Below are 24,288 nucleotides of genomic sequence, written 5' to 3'. Positions count from 1 at the left end.
ATACCATTAAAAGTACTAAATTATTTATATATATTTTTTTTACTTTGTTCAGGTTATCAATAATAGATCAGCATAATCAAGGGTTCTCATGAAAGCTGAATCAGATATAGAAGGACAATGACACAAAGTCAGCAGTACTGTAGAAACTTTAGCCTTAACAGAAACAAGGGTGCACTAACCTCCCTTTGGGACAGCCCTTGCTGTCGGGCCCTAGCTGGGACAGAACAAAGTGTGGCCCTTTGGCACTGTCTGCATCAAACACATCCATGCTGGCTTCCTCTGCGGATACAGGCTTAGGACCAGGCCTCTGGCGAGGGGTGCGTTTGCGGGACTTGCGCGGCAGCTCCGTGTTGTCATTGTAAGAGGCAGAACTGAGGACGCTGAAGTTGGAGAGTGAGTCGTCCATCCAGATGCTGTTGCTCTGCTCGGAGTCGAGGACCGAGCCATCTTGGCAGGACATGTGGCTGTCATCAAACAGGTCTTCCGGCGGAGGCGAGATGTTGAGCACGGTGCGTGCCCCTCGTTTGGAGGGGGTCGTCTGGTGGTGATGCTGAGCCTCCTGAGAGGAACCCCCTCTTCCTCCCCCTGAGGATCCACATCCTCCTCCTCCTTTCTCCGTACTGGACCTGCAGTTGCTGCCATTCCCGCTGTTGCCGCTCCCAGCCTCGGCCCCGAGAACCTCTGGCACCACTCTGCTACTCCGGTTGTCCTCTGGATCAACACTGCTGCTGTGAGCTGGGGTCTGGTCGCTGGCTGAGGTAGCGGAATGCACGCTGGAGCTGGAAGAGGTGGGGTAAGCACTGCGGTGGTCTCCCATGGTCATAGAAGAGGAGACAACGGTGGCATCTACAGTGTACACAAATTCACAGTCAATAAAGGAATCTCAACCATCGCTGGCTAGCAGTCCCATTTAAGCAGCGAAATTTGTCTGTGATTATTTTGTTTTGTTTTCTCCTTTTTTTCCCTCAAATATTTCTTCAGTCATCCAAATACTAAATTTGTATTGAATTGTGTGTGTGTGTGTGTGTGTGTGTGTGTGTGTGTGTGTGTGTGTGTGTGTGTGTGTGTGTGTGTGTGTGTGTGTGTGTGTGTGTGTGTGTGTGTGTGTGCGCGTGTGCATGTGTGCGTGTGTGTGTGCTTGCATGTATGTGGGATGGTTTAGAAAGGTGCCAGAATGTTTGCCAAAATATGAATAAAGATAACGACAAACATTTGGTAGATTAATCAAAATGTAATGGAAAATTCAATCCAATTACAATGAATTTCATGCATGTTAAATTTGGTTGATATTTATCAGACTGATTACAACATTTGCCATTATTCATCCATGTATTGGAATGCAAAAGGTCAGGATTACATGTGTGTAAGATGATGCATGCCAATTGGATCTTTTTGCCATACAGGTTGACATATGAATTTAGTTGGGACTGCATGTAGCCACAGAGACAAAATAAACAAGCTTCTGACCTATGAAGCAGAGAACTGCAGACCATTTTATATGCAGACACTCCCTGCTTCAGAGGGAACTTCCTGGAATACAAACGAGACAGCGAATGAGCAATAAAATGCTGAACATTAAAAATAGTGTAAGAATTTGTCAAAAATATTCATAAAACAGGGCAAAAAGAGTAAAAGGAACTTTTTTTGAGTGAAAGGTCAAGTTTATTAAATATTGATGGTTCAAGTGGTTAAATATCTGAAAACACAAAGTGACATGAATGATGATTGTGCTGTCAAACAATTAAACTATATGGAATCTATGAACAGGTTGTGGGGGTCCCTGCTTCATCTCTCTCTCTCAACTAAGGGGTCCTTGGCCTTAAAACGTTGAAGACCCCTGCTTTAAGGCGTTAGTCTGCCGAAAATACTACGGTAGGACTACTGCTACACTAAACTAAATTGCCCTCTCAATCAGTTTTTGTCTGATTCTCTCTTTCCAGAGGATTAGGCTAATTGGAATTAAGCTCATGTACAACTGCAGGAGGAATGAACCATGTAATAATGCAAGGACATTAAGTGTAGGCATATTACTCTGGTGTTGTAATAGACAAGTCCTTTAAACGTTATTTTTAAGTCTCTCCCTTCAGCTAAATGGGCAGTTGATTTCCGGTGGCACTGCTCAGTTTCTACTATATCCGTAAGATTTCAGAAAACATGCACAAAGACAGATGAAACTAGAAGCAATGCTCTTCCGAGCACAGGTCTCGCCAGGTCAGTTAGGCTATGTTATTGTGGCCTCCTGGTTGCGCTATAATAGTCCAATGTGAAAAGAGTGCCATGTCTTCTTCTGCCTTTTCACGGTTGTCTGAAGCTGCATTCATGATTTGAGGCATTTTGTTCCAAAAATGTATGTTGCAAATGTTGTCCTGCTGGTGGCGCTATAACATGCCAATGTGAAAAGGATGCCATTTGTTCCTCAGAGGAAATGCAAAATGGCATCCTTTTCACATTGGCATGTTATAGCCTGCGCACTATGTCCCTGGCATAATTTATTTTGCATTCAGTGGATGGCGGCAGATTTTCATACTGTATATCGTCATGTCGGTCAGGAACCAAATAACTCGTTCAATTTTCGTTCATTGTGTTGGTTCAAAATAAAATGTAAAAAATGAGAAGTACTAAAAAGCGCTTCTGCAAAAACTCTTAACTCCACCCCCTCTCCCCTGCAGTCCACACAGCCTGCAGAGCGCAAGATAAACACACTCTAATTAATAAGGCAGGTAATCTGATCAAAGTAACTATGCAGTGTACCTGTTTATCAAACTTAGCACTGACACTTATGTTATGAAACTACTAGCTATTTTTTAGATTACTCAAAGTGAGTTTGCATTGTCTACTAAATATATAAAGGCTTCTACTGTATTCCACAATACCGTCTTTTAAATTGAAGGAGGACATTTTTCTGAAATCTGATCAAGTATTTAAAAAACTAAAAAGAACAGTGACTGGCATTCAATTCTGAGACACTGAGTTTGGTCAATGGCTTACATTGCATTTCCCTCAAGCACATTTTTAAATCATAGGCTATTTACAAACTATTAAAGAACCACACCTTCATCACTGGGACCACTCTCACTTTTGACTCATAATCAAGGTGACCTATTTTTAAAATGTATGTTTTCATAAGTAAAAGTAAAAACAGACCAAACTGCAGTAAGTTAGCACTTTGATCCAAGGTCAATTTTAAAGGGATATTTCACTTTAAAACACTTCTGGGATAGTAAAGGTTGAGTAGGGAATGAACAATTAACTGCTCACGACTATATACTGTAGTTGTTTCAATCTTATTTACATCAGTCAATTATTTCATACCATTGACCAAACACAATGTTGAGTTGTCCCAAGATGCTATTGTTAGCATTTTAATTCACGATTTTAGTCATAAAGTTTAATAAAAAGAATATGCCAAATTACTTAAATCAAAAGGTTTGTAATGATTAATGAGTGTTTTGCACCTGTCTGTCCGTCCGTCCTTCCGTCCATGCGTCCGTCTGTGAACAGATAATCTGCGGCATCGTTACGCACGTTGGCAGCTAAACTGTGCACACACACTCCCTGCATGCCAGAGCAGAACCTCTGCCCCCAATTATTCAGATCGGCCAGTTATAGCACCACCAGGAGTCCGATTTTTGCTATAATCATCTTTTGACAGTACTCCTACAGATTTTGGCCAAATAAGGGACAAATCAAGTCTCACACCCATGCAATCTGTACTGGGGTATAATCTCTCAAGAATATAAATGCATAATTTAGTTAGACTCCAACTGCAAAGCACAATGTTCTCAGGTCAGACTGAGTCATAAATCATTGTGAGATAGGTACAGTCTTATTAATCACAGGATAGTGCTGTGCATCCAATTCTTGAGCTGAGATCATGACACCCATACTGTTTAAACATACAGAGTATTGTATCTTTATGTTTTTAGAATACTTTGAAGAGTTGCATATTTGCATATTTTTTAGTAGGGGTGGGATGATACGAGCAACTCACAACACGATATTTGGCCCTCAATAGCGATGATATCAAGATACAGTACATGATATCAGCTATATATTGCAAAACATTTCATCTGTGATACATCACAATATCTTTGTAACTGAAGAAAAAAAGATGCCCATAAAAAGGTAAAAAGCTGGAATTATGTATTTATTCATATTAGAATTTACATAAAACCTTCATAGATTCTTCATTGGACACAAACAAGCCAATCATACATGAATCAACAACTGCTTTATGGCCGCTGCCCATGGCACTGCCTTACAAAAGAAAAAATAAAGAACATTACGCACTGGACTAGACAGTGATTAACTTGTTGCTGCAGAGACAAAGCACTGTTTTTGATGGCATGCCTTGTTATTGAGAGTGTTTAATAAAACGCCATAGCGTTAACTATGAAGCGCAGAGCAAGTTTTGGTGAGCACTCATGTTACGAGAACAGAGATGCAAGGCTATGGGAAGGAAAAGATATGGTTTGTAATTAATCTCTGCCAGCCAACAACCTGTTGTGTTGACTACGGTTGGTTGGTTGGTAGGGAATGTCTGTTCCCCATCTTTTTCTGTTATCTTTATCCTCTAAAATTGCACAGCCTGTTTGCAAATTCTACCGGGCTGAGAGGATGATCGATAGCTACATACTGCGTGCTGCTCTCATACAGCAGTCTTGTGCCACGTGTTTGCGCTTTGCACAAGGGGAATCCATAATAAAGAGCAGTGGTTCTCAACCTGTGGGTCAGGACCCCCAGGGGGGTTGCCAAATTAGTCGCTGAGTGGGAGGAGCTTACCTGAAGCAAGAGCAGCTGAGGGAGGAGGCCCCGCCTCTCCACCGCTCTTCTGGCTCATGGCAGTGTGGTTCTGCAGAGCGGAGGACGGCAACTGCAACTCTCTGGGAAGAAGGTCATACACTGATTCTGGAGGGAGAAGAGAGGGAGAAAAAGATTGATGGCAAATTGACCACTAATTGTCTCCACCAGCCGAAGGCTGAGGGGAGAGTATGTTTTCCCCTCCGTCCGTCCGTCCGTCCGTGCGTGCGTCCGTGCGTCCGTCCGTCCGTCCGTCCGTGCGTCCTCGCAGTTTGTGAGCACCTAATCTCAGTCGCCGTTGGCCCGGACGCTGCCAAAGTGAGCACACACACTCCCTGGATGCCAATCTAGAACCTCTGCCCTAATTTTTTCAAATGGGCCTTTTCTAGCGCCACCTAGTGGCCAATGTTCACAAAACACATTTCTGTGCACTGCTCTTACAGATTTTGTCCAAAAATCCTACAAATCGGTAGGCAGTATCTCGACAGTCATGTGATCGAGACGGATCTGTCCGTTTTTGCATATTCCATCCTGATTGGCTAAGATTGGCTTCCAAAGTTTGTAGGATTGAGCCGTTTTGAACAAAATGCCTCAAATCCCAAACGCAAAGTGCAATTATCATGAAATCGCGCACACACGTTCCCACTAGGTCGAGGAAGAAATGCCACTTCAAATTTTTGAAATCAGCCTCATGGTGGCGCTATAACAGGCCGATTTGTGGTTTTACCTATAACTCCACCGATCAGTTTCAAACTTTGTAAGCGCACTCCCTAGAGGCCAAGGAAAAACCCTTTCCCTGCATTTTTCACATCAGCCTTTTATAGCGCCACCAGGAGGCCAACTTATGTAAAACACAATTTTTCCTATTATTCCTTGAGATTTTATCCAAAAATCATGCAAATCGGTACACAGTATCTCTATAGTCATGTGATCAAGTCCGATCAGTCTCATATTTCATATTCCATCCTAATTGGCTAATATTGGCTTCCAAAGTTTGCGGGATTGCTCCGTTTTTGAACAAAATGCCTCAAATCATCAACGCAGCTTGCGATTAGTGTGAAATTTGCCACACATATACCCACTAGGTCAACGAACAAATGATACCTTTTTCACATTGGGCTGTTATAGCGCCACCAGCAGGTAGACTTTAGCAAAACACATTTTTGGAACACAATGCCTCAAATCATGCATGCAGCGTCCGATTGCCATGAAAGATCTAAGGTGAAGAACATATGCCACCCTTTTTACATTGGCCTATTATACAGTAGCACCACCAGGACGCCTGGCCTGGTGGAGACCTGTGCTCGGAAGAGCACTGCTTCTAGTTGACTACTGCTTTTCTGAGAAATACAAATCCTCCTTCAAAAGCCACAGCATTTTTGTTTTCTCAGTTTAAGCTGAAATCGGGGTTGTATTTGAATTAATAAAACATTATTTTAACCAATCACTACGGTAGAGAATATTAACACCAATATAACCAGTAAGACGAATCAGGGCGACAAAGGGCGAGGTCGCGCCATGTCTTGGCCATCTGGCCAAAGGGATTTTGTTCCCCTGGCATCACAGGGATCTCCATATATGGCAATAAAAGGGATTTGGTTCCCCTGACATCACAGTGATTATATATTGGCTTTCACAGATATGGGCTTAATATTGATGACATCAGGGATCTCCATATATGGGCATAAAAGTTATTTGGTTCCCCTGGCATCACAGGGATCTCCATATCTCCATATATTTGCATAAACGGGATTTGGTTCCCCTGGCATCACAGGGATCTCCATATATGGCAATAAAAGGGATTTGGTTCCCATGACATCACAGTGATGTCAGAGCGTGATGTCAGAGCATGAGAGTCAATCAACAAAAAAGACAAGCATTACCCAGACAGACGGACTGTCCCTTTTATGCCCATATATGGAGATCCCTGTGATTCCAGGGGAACAAATCCCTTTTATGCCCGTATATGGACTGGAGATATGGAGATCCCTGGGATGACAGGGGAACCAAATCCATTTTATGTCCATTTATGGAGATCCCTGATGTCCATTGTCCACATCACTGTGACACTGTGAATCTGTCCCTTTTGTGCCCATATATCGACATCTATGATGTCCACATCACTGTGACATCACTGTGACTCTGTGCCACACTGGCCAGATGGCCAAGACAGTGATGTGTCAGGGGAACCACAGTGTCAGGCGTTACCCGTACAGCACGGACAGTCGGTTCTGACAGTAAACTGCGCCATTGGGAAGTCAGTTGGATCAGCAATTGCCATGAGAGTCAATCAACAAAAAAGACAAGCATTACCCAGACAGACGGACTGTCCCTTTTATGCCCATATGCACACACGCTCCTTGGCTGCCAAACTACAACCTCCAAGGACCCCCGGAGCTCCAGGGACCCCCAGGTCCCTGGGGGACCCCCAGATGTAAAAAATGACCAAATGTGCAAAAATGACCAAATGACCACCCCAACGGGGCTGCTCACGGGGAATTCCCGGGGACCACCGACTCCTGCTGCTCCAGAACGGATGCAAAAGTGGTGGCACCCCAGTGGAGGACCCCCTCCACTGCAGCTCACATAAAATGCCGTAACTAGGGCTAGGAGGGTCCGGGAGAGCCGGGGCCGGTACCTATTCGTCCGCCAAGGCAACGCGGAGACCCCACCCCTCATTTCTCACATGGCCCTCTTCTAGCGCCACCTTCAGGCCGATTTCTAAAACACATTTTTGGACACTGCTCCTACAGTTTTTGCCCTAAAATCACGCAAATCGCTACACAGTATGTCTACACTCATCCCATCAACATGAATCTGTCCCATATAGCGCCACCTTCACGCCGATTTTTAAAAACACATTTTTGGACACTGCTCCTACAGATTTTGCCCTAAAATCACGAAAATCACTACACAGTATGTCTACACTCATGTCATCAACATGGATCAGGAAGATTTTGGAAAAACACATTTTTGCCCTATTTGTGGAGATAAGCGACCTACGGTCGCTTATCTCCCGATTAGGGAGTCTTACTGGTATAGTACTGACATCATAGACTGGTCTCCAAGTACTATGATAATGGGTACTGCACAAACGATGGCCTTTCCCAGCTTAGCTAGCATTGTCCCAATGGGAATCTGCCTAGTTCTCCATAATTCTAGTGTCTCCAATGCAGAAAAAAGGTATAATGAGTAATTTGTAACTTGAATACACAGATGGGTTATGTCAGGCATAATCCTGTTAGGAAATGATTGTTGATAGAAATAATTAGAGAACTAGACTGCACTCGTCGATGTGCCAACTTGCACCTTGTTGCGACCGTCACGTTGCAGTTACTAACAAAACCTCCACCGGCTGTCCGTCAGTCCCTCCGTCTGTCTGTAACGTCACGTCACACTTTTGGACCTAGACTTATCTCCGGCACCATTGCCCCTATCCATGCCATATCATTTCTCACATGTCCCTGTTCTAGCGCCACCATGAGGCTGCTTTTAGCTGACAACATTAATGGACACTGCTCCTACAGACCTTGCCTAAAAACCACACAAAGTGGTGCTTACCATTGTCTTATCACCTTTGCTGGTTTACAGAAGAAGACAGGGCAATTTTGTATACATTTAATTATATGCGACCTTACGGTCGCTCATGTCCCGACTCCCGATTAGGGAGTCTTACTGGTTATTTATATATATAATATATCAGGTCACACTTGTTGGTGGTGACGTCACCAAGAATGCTGCTCCCTCATTGGCTAATGGCCCTGCCCTTGTACTGTCGGCCAGAAACAGACAGCACCGAAAGTAATACTTGCGCTCCATGATTAATTATGTCCAAATTATCAGTGAATGTAAACGTAAGCCTTACAGTCCACTACTGCATCAGTGCCAAAACACCTCCACCCCAAACATATACCCCAGCCACCAGAAACCCTGCAACATGTACAGCAGTCACCAGAAACTGCTGCCATCCTTTTCCAAGATGTGTTAATTAGGTGAAAAAACAGTACAAAGCCCCCCTGGTATACTGTAAACGCTGACTAAAAACTCTCTCTCTCTCACACACACACACACACACACACACACACACACACACACACACACACACACACAACACGGCCTGATGTAGACTAAAACTTCTGCCTTTCATTCAAATGAACAAACTATACTTTTTAAAACTGCAATAGTTTGCTGCTAATTATAGTCTCACATTCACACTGGCATTGTTTAGATTGGTCACATCCTTGTTTACCGTGTAAACCTTACACCTCAAATAAGGATCAAATGTCTAAATCCAGATCTTGTCTTCCCTTTATGAATGCATTACCCCAGAATACCTCAATATACTTAGATTTCCAGTATAGCCATGTCAAACTCAAGGCAATGGCTCATGGAGAAGCCTCCCTAAAGGTTATCCATTTCATTGGAGTTTTGGGATCTGTATGCACCTTAGGGAAAACTGAACTGTATAGAGAAGTGGTACAGTAAAACAAGACTATGCAGGTCAAGGCAAAAGTCCTGGCATGCCAAATAAATAGCAGATCTCATTACAGTAGAGGGAGCAGGGCTGCACAAAAGCCTTTCTCTCTCCCCTCTCTCTGTCTCCCCTCGGGGCCAGCAGGACACAGGGAGGGGAGAAAGCCTTAGGTCAACAACACGACAACACTTTTACTAGAAGGCCGATTCATCATCCAAATATTATGGTATGAACTTACAGCGGCCATTACAGTCGCCTGACTCTCTGCCAACTGCCAGCTTTAATTACTTGCAGCTGAGTCCCAGGGTTCGGTGTGTATCGGATACTTAACCCTCCCATTGTTACCACTGGCTGTGTACGACAGACAAACCTGGAACTTAGTGAAACTAGCCCATGCCTCTTCAATCCCTAAGCCCTTTAGTTTCAAACTGTTTGGATGAGCACAGAACACTGGTTCCCAGCATAGGAGCTTAAATATGGACTCGGCAAACTCCTCTAACCAAACACATGAGGCCTCCTAGTGTGGTCATGTTGGGTTATTTGCGAAGCACCGCAAAGAAACTCACAAACACATACTGTATATTATTCACGTGCTTGTTATACGGTATAGTATACTATGCACTACATACCTACGCACTTTTCTTTTGTGTCTCTGTCCCCTCATCTACAGTTACAAGTCCTCCCTCGGCTAAATGACTGACTGACTGCGACTGCACATGCGGGAACATGTGCTGTGAGTGAGCAGCCCTTCCAGTAAACAGATTGCCAACCACACAGACAGAAAATATGTACTCTGCTCTCGCAGAGCTGCTCTCGAATCACTGGCTGGCCTGTTCAAAGTGTTTCCACAGTCCCACAACTTTATAAAGAGTGAGAATTCCCATTCTGCTGCATATTTGTCTCCCCAGTGGCGGACAAGAATACAGTTCTTTCTTTGTGCATTTACAAAACACAGCCTCTTTCACATTATGGGGAAAAAAAACATGGTCAACATCATTAGCTGGGGAAAATAAACACACTGCCTCACGTGATGTTTTGATTTTGACAGACCTCAGATTGCAGTCGTGTTTTGCACGGGGACAACCTAAATGAAGAGAACACTGCGGATAGCATCTCGTTTTCTGTACCGTTTTCTTGCACAATCAAATCTTCACTCAGAAATACATTGCACATTGACAAAAAGAGCTCATGGTGCAGATAACATAAATATGGATAAATGTTGGATGCCGTCAACATAAAAATGTGTAGCCAGTGTGAGCAGTCCAATTTCCATTCCCATGAATATGTAAACAGAACCAAATACCCAAACCAAATACACACACAATTTATGCTCTGTGTTGGAAATTGCACAGAAGGCTAACCACGTTTAAAACCCCATGGTAAAATATCCTTCATAACCAACGAATCCTGACCACCACTTCTGTTCATATTATATAGTAAGTAACGGCAGACTAAAGGTGAAAAGAGAAAGCACTCACCATGTGAAAGGCAGGACTTACACTCCCATTCATTTCCCTCACATTCCTGCTGCTTGCTCTTACTGGCCTTGGCACCTGGGGCGTGGCACGCAGTGACTGTTAACTCCCCTTCTGTCCCCCTCCTCCACTCCTCCTCCTCCCTTCACTGTCTTGTTTACTGTGTCTGTGTGTGGACCCTTTTCTCTACTTCCAACTTGCTCAACAGGTTAGTGGTATTGTCATGAAGGAAGCCTGTCGAGCAGAAATGAAGCCGTTGACAGAAGTATCTACGGTGTTTATGGGTACTGACTGACTGAGGGGGGCACTGGGTGGGAAACACTGCGTGTGGTGAGGCGCCATTGAACCAGGAGGGACGGGAAGGATGAGAATAAAGCTCACCTTGTGTGACAGGCACGTTTGACGAGTACTCCAAGCTGAGAGAAGCTCATTCAAAGGGCTGGCACCTGCGGCGAGCCATCTACAACAACCCTGATATGTTTACAGCCAAGCCTACATGAGGGCTGCCAGGGACTCCATAGCAACATGGACCAGGGGTCAGGGGACCACTCTCTCATAGAATTAGCTTCTCTCTTGGGACGACGTGGAGAAAATTAGCTAAAACGCAATGTCAATTAAGAAGGTACCGTGGGATATGGTTACAACACCGTTGCAGAATCCTACTCATGTATCAAAAAAAGGGAGTGAATCTATGAAGAAACCAAAGGGTGAAATCTTCACCTCATTCAGTGCCACCCAACAATGTGTAAAGGTATCCCAAAGCCGTTAAAAAATATCATGCACGGTATTTTTGCCTATTCATATCAGGTTTTCGGTGCTATGAGCCTATATGGATAGTAACATCTCACAAGCCCTCCAGGTTCATTGTGATACCAGCAATTAGTGCACTGGCTGCAAATGGTTTATATTTTGACATTTAAGATCCATGGGAGAGATAACTGTTAAACGATGACATCAAAAGTGACGGTTGACATTTGTTTCTACACCTGGTGCCTGTATTTTACAAGTTGACATCCATTGCCTTCAGGAAGGAACGTGTCGCAGTTCACCACATATTCGGACGATGACTCATCTCTGATCAAGATTAATTACCCCAGCAGGAAAAGATGTGTGAAAACACAAATCACAGCAACGCATATGTGAGGCTGGCTACATGTAAGATCTTAAGTGTTCATTTAACTCTGGGAGTGTGCAAATATAACAACATCCATTTGGTTGCATTTTTACAATCTCAGAGTCAAATGAATACTATGGACATTACTGTGTAATATAAAGTGTAATGGAAAAACATATCTCCTGTTCATTTTTGACTTGTAATTTCTGTGAACCACTTTGGGTTTTGTCCAGCACAGATGACAGGCACTGCACAAATTGAATTTATTATTATTATTATTGTATAGACAAACAAATATGTTTAGGATTCACAGAGGAGCTAAACGGTCTCCCACCACCATAAACAGAGACGCAACCTTGACAGCCCAGGCAGTTATCAGGACAGGCTGACTCTGGAGTCAGCAAAAGGACTTGATAAAGCATATAAATCCTACGTGTGTTGACTTCTAGTGGGTTGCAAACTTGCAATAATCGTCAGAGCTCAGCTGGCCTGTATGGTAATAGTGTGTCACAATGGTGTGTCAGCCACCCTTATTTCACAGCTGTCTATTGTCTAAATATAGGTGGTTAAAAAAGAGAAGAGAGAGAATGAGATTGCATTGTTACAGTAAGTGACAGGAATATCTGCATGAAAAGTGAATATACTGGAGTACTACAAAACAAACAAACACCACTACTGAATTTCATAACTCAGATACCCTCACCAGATAACAGGTGAGATTAATTGCAATGATGTTCGAAATACAATAAAGATGCTGGTGCATTTATTGTCCAATTTGGCAGGTGTGTATTTTATTCACACTGACAAACTATCCAAACACCACCCCTGTCGTAACCATTAACGTTTTTTTTTTATATTTTTATTTTTTGCAGACCGTATTAATCCCACATGGAGAAATCTTATCTTCATTTACATATTCTACACTAATCAATAATAAAAGATATGCCTGCACACTGCCACTTCCAAGGTCAGGGTAAAGTTTAATGAGCAACGTTTTGGTCATGTCAGGCATGCCTGAAATGTTGTTCTACTCTTGACCATGCAAGTGGCAGTGTGCGGGCATATCTTTTATTGTTGATCTCCTCTTTGACAAGAATGCAAAAAAGCAAGAACAACGGGGTAGAACAGGAAAGTTACAAGGTTTAACAGCAGAATAGCAGCATCTCCTTGTTTCCCACATCTGTATCCCCCGAATAGCAGCATCTTTTTTTTAACTTTTAAACTTTTTTTTTTGTTTTTTGCTTATCTATAATTTGCATTCTACCTCAATTTTTATGTACACAAATATATAAAAAAAAGGAAATATAAATATGTCTGCTTTTAATCGGCCTCTTGAAAACAGGCATCAGCTGATGCCAATCGTCTAAAAATGCCAGATGTCGATATCTCTCTATCACTAGTGTTGAACACACTTCATTACAAAAGTGTCACTCCCTTATTTATTTCCTACACAGCTGTTAGAAAGTGAAAGTCAGCCAAGCTTTGTATGGGCCAAGGAAAATCACTTGTGTGACACAAAGCTCAGATGTTTGTGGCATGCAGCTCTTTCTGTCCAGCTAATCCCAGAGTGACGGGAGACCACCTCTAGGAGATCAGATTACACTAGCTGCTTTCAGCAAACACACACTACTATCCTGACTTCCGTAGACAGCCTACTATGCCTAATTATTTATACCAGGGGTCTTCAACGTTTTCAGGCCAAGGACCCCTTAGTTGAGAGAGAGAGAGATGAAGCAAGGACCCCCACTACCTTATCATAGATTCCATATAGTTTCATAATCGTCAATGTATTTTGGATTCCTGTTAAATTTGTGTTTTCAGATATTTAACCACTTGAACCGTCAATACTTAATAAACTTGACCTTTCACTCTGTACTTGGTCTGCACTTTTCCCCCCTCTACATAGCGGGGCTGTTAAGGAGAACAATACTTCAGTTCTGGAAAGAAGCACCACAATTTTACAGAGTGTACCTCTTGGGTCATTCTTTAGAAAAATCACATTAGACACTTAATTTTCAAAATGTCCGCCAGTTTTAAAGATGGCCGCCTTTTCGGATATGTTTTACAGTACGCCAGCCAGTTAATATCGAATTTTCATAATATTAGAGTTGTTTTGTAGGTTTTAAAACATCCTGAGTTCATTTATTACACTTTTAAAGCAGCCAGAATAACCTTTCTGACTTTTGGTTGGGGTCTTTCCTCACCTGGGACCCCCCAGACAGACCCCTGAGCCTATTTCAGTAATCGCTCTGCTCCTGCACCAGAACAATGTTAAATTAGATCTGAAATATGCTCTGAAATAAAAAATGACTAGTAGCAAATAACAGAGGTCTTCCACGGGGGGTCCGGGACCCCTGGGGGGGTCCTCAGAGCTATTACAGGGGGCCTGCCAAATCTCGATGAGATCTTTTTTTTTTCTTTTTTTTTTTACATTTGAAACTTTGAATGTTTTTATGTATCCTGGTTTTATGTATTGTACTTTGATGGTTTATTAGTATTCTCAGTATTATTTATAATGTTTTTTGTGTTAAAACAGTTATGGTTGACAGCTGTTACTGCAGGGATTGCAATAATGAAGGTATTGCAACTTTTCACTTTGGGTGCAGAACAACATTTCCATTTATTGCACTGCACTCACACTGACAACACACACACACACACACACACACACACACACACACACACACACACACACACACACACACACACACACACACACACACACACACACACACACACACACACACACACACACACACACACACACACACACACACACATTTTAACCATTTATTTATGTCCACACAAAGGAGATGCATACAAGGACACAAATAGTATAGGTGCAGTAGAGTAACATTTACAAAATCATGGCATTATGTCTTCATGATACAATAGCAAGGCACTTGGTACTCTACGGGTATAAGTAACAGCGTCTCCGCCATATGTGGCGGCTGCCGATTATAGCGGAGACGGAACAATACTTTGCCAGCCTTTTTGCCTCTTTTTTAGGCACTCCAAGTTGTTGAAACCCTCTAACAACCAGCCTGTGGGTATGTCCTAGGCTGCCAAATATGAAAACAAATAGTCTGCACCTGTACCCCAGCTCTGAGATCGTATTTAGGAGAGGTTGGTATTTAATGACCTTGGTCATGAAAGCTTCCTCTAGGCTAGGGTCAAAGGTGCAGGCCATCTCCAATACAGACACTTCCCTGGACTCTTCATCAACCACAACAACATCTGGTGTATTAGCTGTCAAAGATGCAAACATTTCCAAGTTATCACAGAGATGAAACATGGATGGAATGACACGGGAATGTTTGTACACACACACACACACACACACACACACACACACACACACACACACACACACACACACACACACACACACACACACACACACACACACACACACACACACACACACACACACACACACACACACACACACACACACACACACACACACACACCTCTTTGTTATTGTCACCCCAAAACCCTCACCTTATCCTCTTATAGAGCCCATGGTTAATTACGCCCAAAGAGATTCACTACACTACAGTAATTTCAGACATGCAGGATATATTCGTCTTCATCATCATCATCATCTTCAATGTCCAACCTAATAGTGTTGACACAGTCTCCACCATAGCATAGAGTGAAAGGCAGGTTATTTGAGCAGCTGCACTGTCCCTTACAACCTGCTTTGCAGACACATTTGATGGGCTCAAGTACTGCCTTTGGAGCAGGGAGAGCAAGAAAACTGAAACCTGGAATATACCCTCCACTCTCTGAATTCCATCTATTTTCTTCGATTGGTGGAAGCACAGGGAAATTTGTCAGGTATGATTTATCCTGCATTGTGACGGAGTTGGCACGGAGGTAATGTGGTAGCAGTGCAGCACGAGTTGGAGGTAGCATCTCACCCTCCAAGTTATTTGACAGAAATAGTTCCCATCTGAGTAATCCCAGGGTTGTTGGACCTTTTGAACTGTAAACATGGCATGCAAAATGTTCGGACTGCAATGTTGATGGAAGCTCACAATTTATAAGCTCAGGAGGAATGGCCAATGACCTTGCCAAGGTCCTTGAAGCGGTTAGTGGCTTGGTCATCATCATCATCATCATCATCATCATCATCATCATCAAGTAGGCATTGACCCATGTCTTTTTGGTGATTCCAACAAATGTTCTTCCCCAGTCAACACCTGAAAAACGCAAAGGAACCCTTGACATTTGTAACATCAACTTGAACTCACTCGAATATATCAATTTCCTTTTTTTGTACCGGAGGCAAGGACTTGATAAGGAATCGGGGTATCAGCCTCTTCATGTGTTTGCACTTCCTCAAAATCATGTCCCTTGATGAAGGTATCGTATTATGATGCCTACTTCGTCATACCTGACAAATTGCCCTGAGCTTCCATCAATTGAAAAAATAGATGGAATTCAGAGAGTGGAGGGTATGTTCCAGTCAGGTTTCTTGCCATCCCTGCTGCAAAGGCAAAGCTCATCAAATGTGTTTGCAAAGCAGGTTACAAGGGACGGTGCAGCTGCTCAAACAATAACCTGCCTTGCACTCTCCTCCCTGCAAATGATATAGTGGAAACTGTCAACATTATTAGGGAGGACATGTATAGTAGTGAATTTCTTTGGGTACAATTGACCGTGAGCTCTTTAAGAGGATAGGGTGCGGGTTTTGGGGTGACGATAACAAAGAGGTGTGTGTGTTGTGTTGTCAGTGTTAGTGCAATGCAATAAATGGACATGTTAGACTGTGCGCCCAAAGTGAGAAGTTGCAATACCTTAATTCTTGCAATACCTGTGAACCTGTCTGTCTAACACACACATGTTATAAATAATACTGAGAATACTAATAAAAACAGTTTCAAATGTAAAAATATATATACATATAAAAAAAAGGAACTTCCCCATCAAGATTCGGCAGGCCTCCTGTAGTAACTCTGAGGACCCCCTAGGGGTCCGGGACCCCTGTGGAAGACCCCTGGGTATTTGCTACTACTCATTTTTGCTTTCAGAGCCCAGTTACAACAACTTTAATGCTTCAGTTATGATCTAATTTAACATTGCTCTGGAGCAGGAGCAAAGCGACTACTCAGATAAGCTCAGGGGTCTGTTTGGGGGGTCCCAGGTGAGGAAAGACCCCAACCAAAAGTCAGAAAAGTTATTCTGGCTGCTTTAAAAGAGTAATAAATGAACTCACGATGTTTTAAAACCTACAAAACAACTCTAATATTATGAAAATCGGACATTAACTGGCTGGCGTACTGTTCAGAGGCAGCCATCTTGGAAACATGGCAGCCATTTTGATTTTTCAGTGTCTAACGTGTTTTATCATAGGAACAACCCCTAAGGAGTACTTGTGAAAAGTTTTAGGTTTCTTTCCACTTGTGAAGTATTTTAGTGCAAAAATGCATTTACCTGCCCCGCTAACACCAAAGCTCTTTGCCAGAAAATAGCCGATCTACAAGCTCACAACGCCTCACAGTTTTGGCTAAAGTTCTCAGAATATGGACACTAGGGTTCAAGTGGTTAATATAAAAAAGAAGAAAAAAAGGTTTCCATCACTCAAAGATTTGTAGGACCCCCTGTAGTAACTCTGAGGACCCCCTAGGGGTCCCGGACCCCCTGTTGAAGACCCATGATTTAGATTTCATCATATGACCTGCTCAAAAGAACTGATTTCCAACTGAAAAACGTGACATATTATCAGTGTAGACGTGTTGCTCGCAGAAAACAACTGTTTGCATCACGTTTTTGAGCGGTGCCTGCCGCTCCAACATTTGACCGAGTGTGTATGTATGTCCATATGAGTATGTCCGTATGTCGGTAGGTGCATTCATTAGAAGAGATGATTTGACCATCATTCACCTTATGCACAAAGCTTTGAGCTTTAGTTTAAAGAAAGGCGATAGATCTGATCTACAGCAATTCCCCTGAGTGTTTACCTGAGGATTGAAAAGGGATAAGGAGCAGACACTAGGTTAAACATGAAAGCTAGACCACAGAAATCAGTGGAATTCAAACTATTTACACAAGACAGCCCTTTGACACAAGCAAGCACACATACATATGCATGCACATTGCCTCTCTCTATGTCACACACACACACACACACACACACACACACACACACACACACACACACACACACACACACACACACACACACACACACACACACACACACACACACACACACACACACACACACACACACACACACACACACACACACACACACACACACACACACACACACACACACACACACCTGTGACAAATACAAACTGATTCACATTTGTATTACTGTACAGGACTGTCCCCCTCAACACAAGCTCTCTCACCCAGACATACACATGTAAATCACAGCTTCAAGTTCCAACAGCATATTAGAACAGGAAAATTGCTCCACAATGTACCCTATGTGCACACTGGCACTTCTCCCCAGTTACGGTAGCAGGGAAACCGTGCTGAGGCAACAGGAAGGCCTGTGTGTAATTTAGCACGCACATATTCAGACAGTACAGTACAGTATGACATCACCAAGCTTGTGCCATGCTAAGCGCAGTACAATGACAGTGTGGTAGAGGTTTTGGTTGTGTAGTAACCTTGCCTTGTAACTCCAAATATTTGGGAGACATTTTGCTCCATCGATTAGAAATTGATATACAGTCTCCTCCTCACTATCTTACATTCCACAGTGAAAAAGCTCTCAAACTCACTCGAAGCGAACACAAACATAGCAGATTCTGCCAATACTGTAAACTGTATAACATCACAAAACCCAATACGGCATAATTCATTTTATGACAAATAGCTAATAGGCAATCTAAAAGACCAGAATACGTCATAATGCATTCTGAGCGTGTGGGTTGCCTATTTTCTGTTGTTTTTTTGGAAAAGGATTTACAGTATTTAGAATATTTGGGGAACTTTTGCCCAAAATACCAACTAGAAATACTGTTCCTACGAAACAGTGTGGGCTCGCTGATCCCTCATTGGCTAAAGGCCCTGCCTTTGTACTGTCGGTCATTTCTTTGAGGAGAATAAACTTGACCTATTAAGTTGTGGTATAACATACTGGTCTCGCCTTTCAGCAAGCCCAAACATTTCATGTGGGCGTTGTTATTTAGATCAGGTCGCACTTGTTGGTGGTGATGTCACCAAGAACGCTGCTCCTCATTGGCTGTACTGTCGGTAATTTTTGTTAGGAGAATAAACTTGACCTATAAGGTTATGGTATAACATACTGGTCTCGTCTTTCAGACGAGCCCACAATTATGTATTGGATGCCAATTATCTTGATGATTAATTGGTGAGGGAGATAAAGATAGACGCTAGCCCTCATGCAGTATAAAGTTCAGGTTCAAAAATGCCTGTGGGGTCAGACAGATCCCGATATGGAACTCTTGTGGATTTCCCTGATTTTAGATGCAAACTGTTGACTCAGCTGATACGAATGTGAGAACAAACAAGATAAAACAGTTAGCAAACATTGGTTGTGGACCTTAAGGTAAGGCTGCCATATCTTAACAACAGGACTAAGAGTAATGATCAAATAGGCTTAGAACATTTACAGTCAATTTCTTAAAACTTTAAAGCAACCACTACCGAAAATAAAACAAACTGTATCATAATAAATAAATAACCAGTGTACTAGGACTTACAAACCAAAAACCCACAGACCTAAACATATGAAAATATAAATATGACCCCAAATCCTAACTATTGTACTATTATTTACTATTAATGAGACTGTCAGAATCAGAAATTTGACTATAAAGCCAGCAGACAGGTTTTGAGTTAGCTTTTAAGATAAGCCAAATTTCACTAGAGCATGTTCAGACAGAATGGATTGTTTAATTTAGGGTTAGGGTTAAGAACTCAAGGAAAATCTGCTCAAACAAGCAGAAGGCAAGAATGGGTTATCTCAAAGTGGATGCCTCGAGTGTCCTACAAAGAGATAGATGCATTCTAGACTATAAACCAACAACTCGCAACACTGTTAAAGGGATATTTCACTTTTGGGAACACCATAGACAATTTTTAAGTTTAGATATTTGGTATTAATGTTATCAGACACACTCCCTTCCTAATAAAACCCATTGTAACTTCAAACTCCATTTTAACCATGATAGGTTAATCAAAAACACCCGTTCTTGGTTCTGGTGACTCATACTGTCCTCCTAATACGTGAGCTGGCAGTGTTTTTTCAATTACTTTTTCATTTATTTTTAATAATTATTTGGGGGGGAGGGGGGGGGGGGGAATTAAATACAATAACAAATTAAATAAAATAATTGAAAAAAGTAATTGAAAAAAAGCTCACGTATTAGGAGGACAGTATGAGTCACCAGAACCAAGGACGGGTGTTTTTGATGAATCTATCATGGTTAAAATGGCGTTTGAAGTTACAATGGGTTTGTATAGGAAGTGGGCATGTCTGATCAAATGAATATCAAATATCTAAATACCGTATTGAATCAAGCAATGTATAAACTGTCTGGGGTGTTCCCCGTGTCGAAAGTGAAATATCCCTTTAATGTCTAAAGCTACTTTTTTAACCATCATAAGTCAAATTACAGGTTTGACGGGGAACATGATTACAGTATACCACTTTGTTTTTTATATTGCAGTTACAAATTGTGTCTTCAAACAACAATATGCCATAACTATTTTCTCTCTCTCCCACGTTTTATTTTTTGTACATAATTCTTTCTCCCTGCCACACAGCACATTTTCTCTTCATCTGTAAAATATCTAAGCTGTTGGCCTTAAGACTGGCAGTTGAAAAAATAACCAACAATGACAGGATACTGGAGGAAATGCCATGGGACAGTGAGATGTCGCTATTTTATTCCCTGCCTACCAGTATGAATGGGAACCAACAGGTGAATCAGGAGAAAGAAATGAAAAACACAGGAAATTGAGTCTGCACAACCATAAAGCTAGAGGGCAATGGAATGTTTGTTTATTTAATGTTAAATACACTCGGCATTTCTGAGGCTCTCCAAATACCAGCGGTTCAGCTAGCAAAGCCATGTCACACGCGTGGGTGTGAATAAGGTAGAGACAGAGATGGCGAACAGGACAGCTTTAACAGGACTCCATTTGGAGCACCACCACTCATAAATCTGGATCAAGGCCTTTGAAATCATAGACTGTGGCTGGAGGGTGAGGGGTGTCTAAAAACATCCAAAGCAAGAGGGATAACTGGAGTCATGTATCGTTTATAAATGACTGACGAACAATATTGAGAAATCTGAACAATGTTAGACTTACTAGGGTACTGGGGCACGTATGAAATCCAAATAAGGACCCCTGCTCTTTGACATGGGCCCTACAGTGTGTGTGTAGCCTAGTTGTAACCTTATCCTGAAACTTGAACCTCTACTTTTCATCCGCCAATGGAACGGCTCTCAGCAGCCAAGATTTACCCCTCTTCATATTTAATGTCTTTGTTGACATGTGTCCCTCTCTGAAGAGAAACATAAAGGGTCTGGGAGGTTGCTACTCTATTTACTATATACCAACATTATTCTCTTTACTCTAGCCTAGTACACACACACACTCTGAGTGTGTGTGTGTGTGTGTGTGTGTGTGTGTGTGTGTGTGTGTGTGTGTGTGTGTGTGTGTGTGTGTGTGTGTGTGTGTGTGTGTGTGTGTGTGTCAAAATCAGTATGCACTGTTGTTTTTATATTATAACCAAGAGTAACAACAACAACAACAACAACAAGACCATACTGTTTCATAAAGCAAAAGGTATACAATTTATCGATAATATTTAATAAATATGAATGACAGTGATGAAGCAAAACACATGGTTTGTCACCAGTTTGTGTTGCTAGGGCCTATAGAGGTTAAAGCACTCATGCATAGATCGGGCCAGGCCAAAACAAAGTCATGAGTGTGCAGTAAATACTGGAGGTGATATTTTGACCTGGGACTTATTAGTCTTTTTTACTGAAGTTTGGTTAGTGTTAACCATTAACCCATGAGTTTTTAAAGATGTTATGGAGGCAAGTTGAGCCACTTTTGGAAACTTACCTGTTCAGGTTAACCACTTGAGTTATTTATTTTATACTTTGGCTAGTCTGCTCACGATATTGCATGCATCGCGGAGCATTAATATGAGCTTGTACATTAAAATACAACCACATTTTATTAGTTTTTAGAGCAGATAGATTGAAATTGAGACCAAATCTGTACATGAGACAAGCGGAGAAATGGGAATAAAGCTAATTGAACATTGCCCATATTACATTTTCTTTACATCACAGGAGATAAAAGGCATCACCATTTGATTATTCAAACATAAAGTGTATCCCATTAGTACATGTACATGATATACTGTACTTAAAAGAAGCAGACTAGTGAACAAGGAGCATGCTTGTGTGAAGGTTGTACATAGATCACAACCCATTATTAAAGTCTCTGTATGCCAGCAGATTTGAGATAGAAGTTTGCTTGTTGATGATTTGGACAACTGCATCATGTAGCCAGATGGTTTATCTTATTTTCTCATTTTCTAATATTCCCTCCACAGTCTTTCATCTTTCATCATCAGAAATCTACAAGCTTTCAAGGCAATCAAGTATTTCTAAGCACACGCCGCCAAGTTTGCTTAACATAGCAGAGTCAATATTAATAGAGTGCTATGTAAGCCCAGGTTTATACACAGAGCGCCCCACTCTCCATCAGATGGTTAATTATTGACAGGGCCTTGGTGGGTGTCAATATAGAAAACCTAAAATATGAGGAGACCTTGGTCTCACAATTTCTTACCAAGGTATAAAGGTGTCATGGATGCGAACATCTTCTGTCGCTTTAGACCAAACGAGTATGTGCAGTGCACTGCATTTGATTTTAACTAGGTCTGGTGAAATCCTTACCTACCCATCACCCATGAGGATTTAAATGTATGTCAGCCTCAAAACAACTATTGTTTTTATCAGGTCGCAGACAGCCTGATCAACAAACAGACGTGCAACTAGCTAACAGATGGTAATTTCCCCTCAGTTTCTCAGCACTCCTCATCACGTTTTCCTCATTGGCTAGCCCTGCAGCCATTGAGGGCTCGATGTCCTCTCAGAATACGGCATCTAAGCACGATGCAATACTGTGTTTGGCCACTGTATATATCTCTATGGTAAATCTGTGGCGCTGTTCATTACTTGGCCAGCGTAAACCTACTGACACTATTTACGGAAAACAGTAGGCATTAGTTTTCCTTCCGTAAATAGGAGATCTGCAAGCTCACAACGCATTGCAAGCTCACAACGCGTTGCAGCACGATACGCTGTGATCTTGCATATCGGCTATATTGGTTTGATAATTATTTCTACAGCGGTCTCAAACTTTTACTCAAGTAATTTAATTATTTAGGACTACTTTTCAAAGACAAATATTGAACTTTTGACTCCAATACATTTCTAGGAAATACAAGTGTGAACTGATATATATGACTGAGTCATTTCTTCAGTCAGTTCAATTTTGCGGTAGTTAACCACTTACGCCCTATATACTTTAGCGTACGACAAATAGTGAACATAGCATATCTACAAGCTCACAGCATGTCATATCAACACTCCACTATACATGGAGATCCGTGCTCATACATACATACACACAAAGCCAGAAGTAGGAGCGGTTGGCACCGCTCAAAAACAATACACTTTCAACTTTCAAAGATGAGATAATAATATGAAACTCAAGGCTATACTATGAATGTTAACCAAGCTATTGTCCTGAGAGAAAGTTAAACTGCCAATTCAAATTTCACAAATACAAATAACATAATTGAACACATTTTGAACATCATCTTCAAAACGTATACTTAGCTTCCTACACAACCACAACAGTTTTACTGCCTTTGTTATAATACAATATTGATTTCATTCTCACATACAGGGTAAATAAATAAACTAGACTAATACAGTAATGACTTGCTGGTCACATCAGTGCTACAATAAGTAAGCATACTTTATAGCAGGTAGGCTGTGGACTACAATTTTTGGAAACAGGCCTCCTCAAAATTATAGCATCAGTACTCAGGCCTGTCTCTCTTTCAGGAAAACGTTTCTCCACAATTCTAAATTAATCATTGTCTAACAATTGCAGGCTTTATGGCTGTTGTTCACCATGTGATAAATTTGTGTGTCGTTGACTTTTTTTGTCTGAGAAAGTGTTGTGTGAAATTAGTAAGCCTGATTGAAAAGCAGTACTTGTATACTGACACATTTAAGAGCATCAGAATGAAATAAACTGGTTTCAAAAATAGGTTGCATGCTTGAGACAGAGTTGCCCATCGCCCATTAAACTGATTACATTATAGCAGGGGTAGGAAATATTTGTGGGCATGTGATGTCTATTCTGAGGCTGGAGAGATCTGCTCCTGTACC

At 41.8% G+C, this 24,288-nt stretch overlaps 1 protein-coding gene across 2 annotated transcripts in view; it reads right to left on the bottom strand.

Annotated features, from left to right (window-relative positions):
• nfat5b (nuclear factor of activated T cells 5b) overlaps window positions 1-24,288 on the bottom strand; it is a 40,308-nt gene that overhangs the window by 14,797 nt on the left and 1,223 nt on the right. The window contains exons 2-3 of one of the 2 annotated variants that reach the window (XM_080729315.1): window positions 4,783-4,908; window positions 180-846 (exon numbers count right to left, since the gene is read on the bottom strand). In XM_080729315.1, coding sequence (XP_080585441.1) covers window positions 180-846; window positions 4,783-4,908 — 793 coding nt within the window. Of the gene's footprint in view, window positions 1-179; window positions 847-1,467; window positions 2,022-4,782; window positions 4,909-24,288 lie in introns of those variants that run through there. The other variant, XM_080729316.1, reaches the window with a different exon arrangement.

This window comes from Nannobrachium achirus, assembly GCF_963921795.1.
Source record: "Nannobrachium achirus genome assembly, chromosome: 7".
Classification (NCBI taxonomy): domain Eukaryota; kingdom Metazoa; phylum Chordata; class Actinopteri; order Myctophiformes; family Myctophidae; genus Nannobrachium; species Nannobrachium achirus.
Note: the sequence above shows the minus strand (reverse complement) of the source record. Positions and strands in the feature narration are given on the sequence as shown.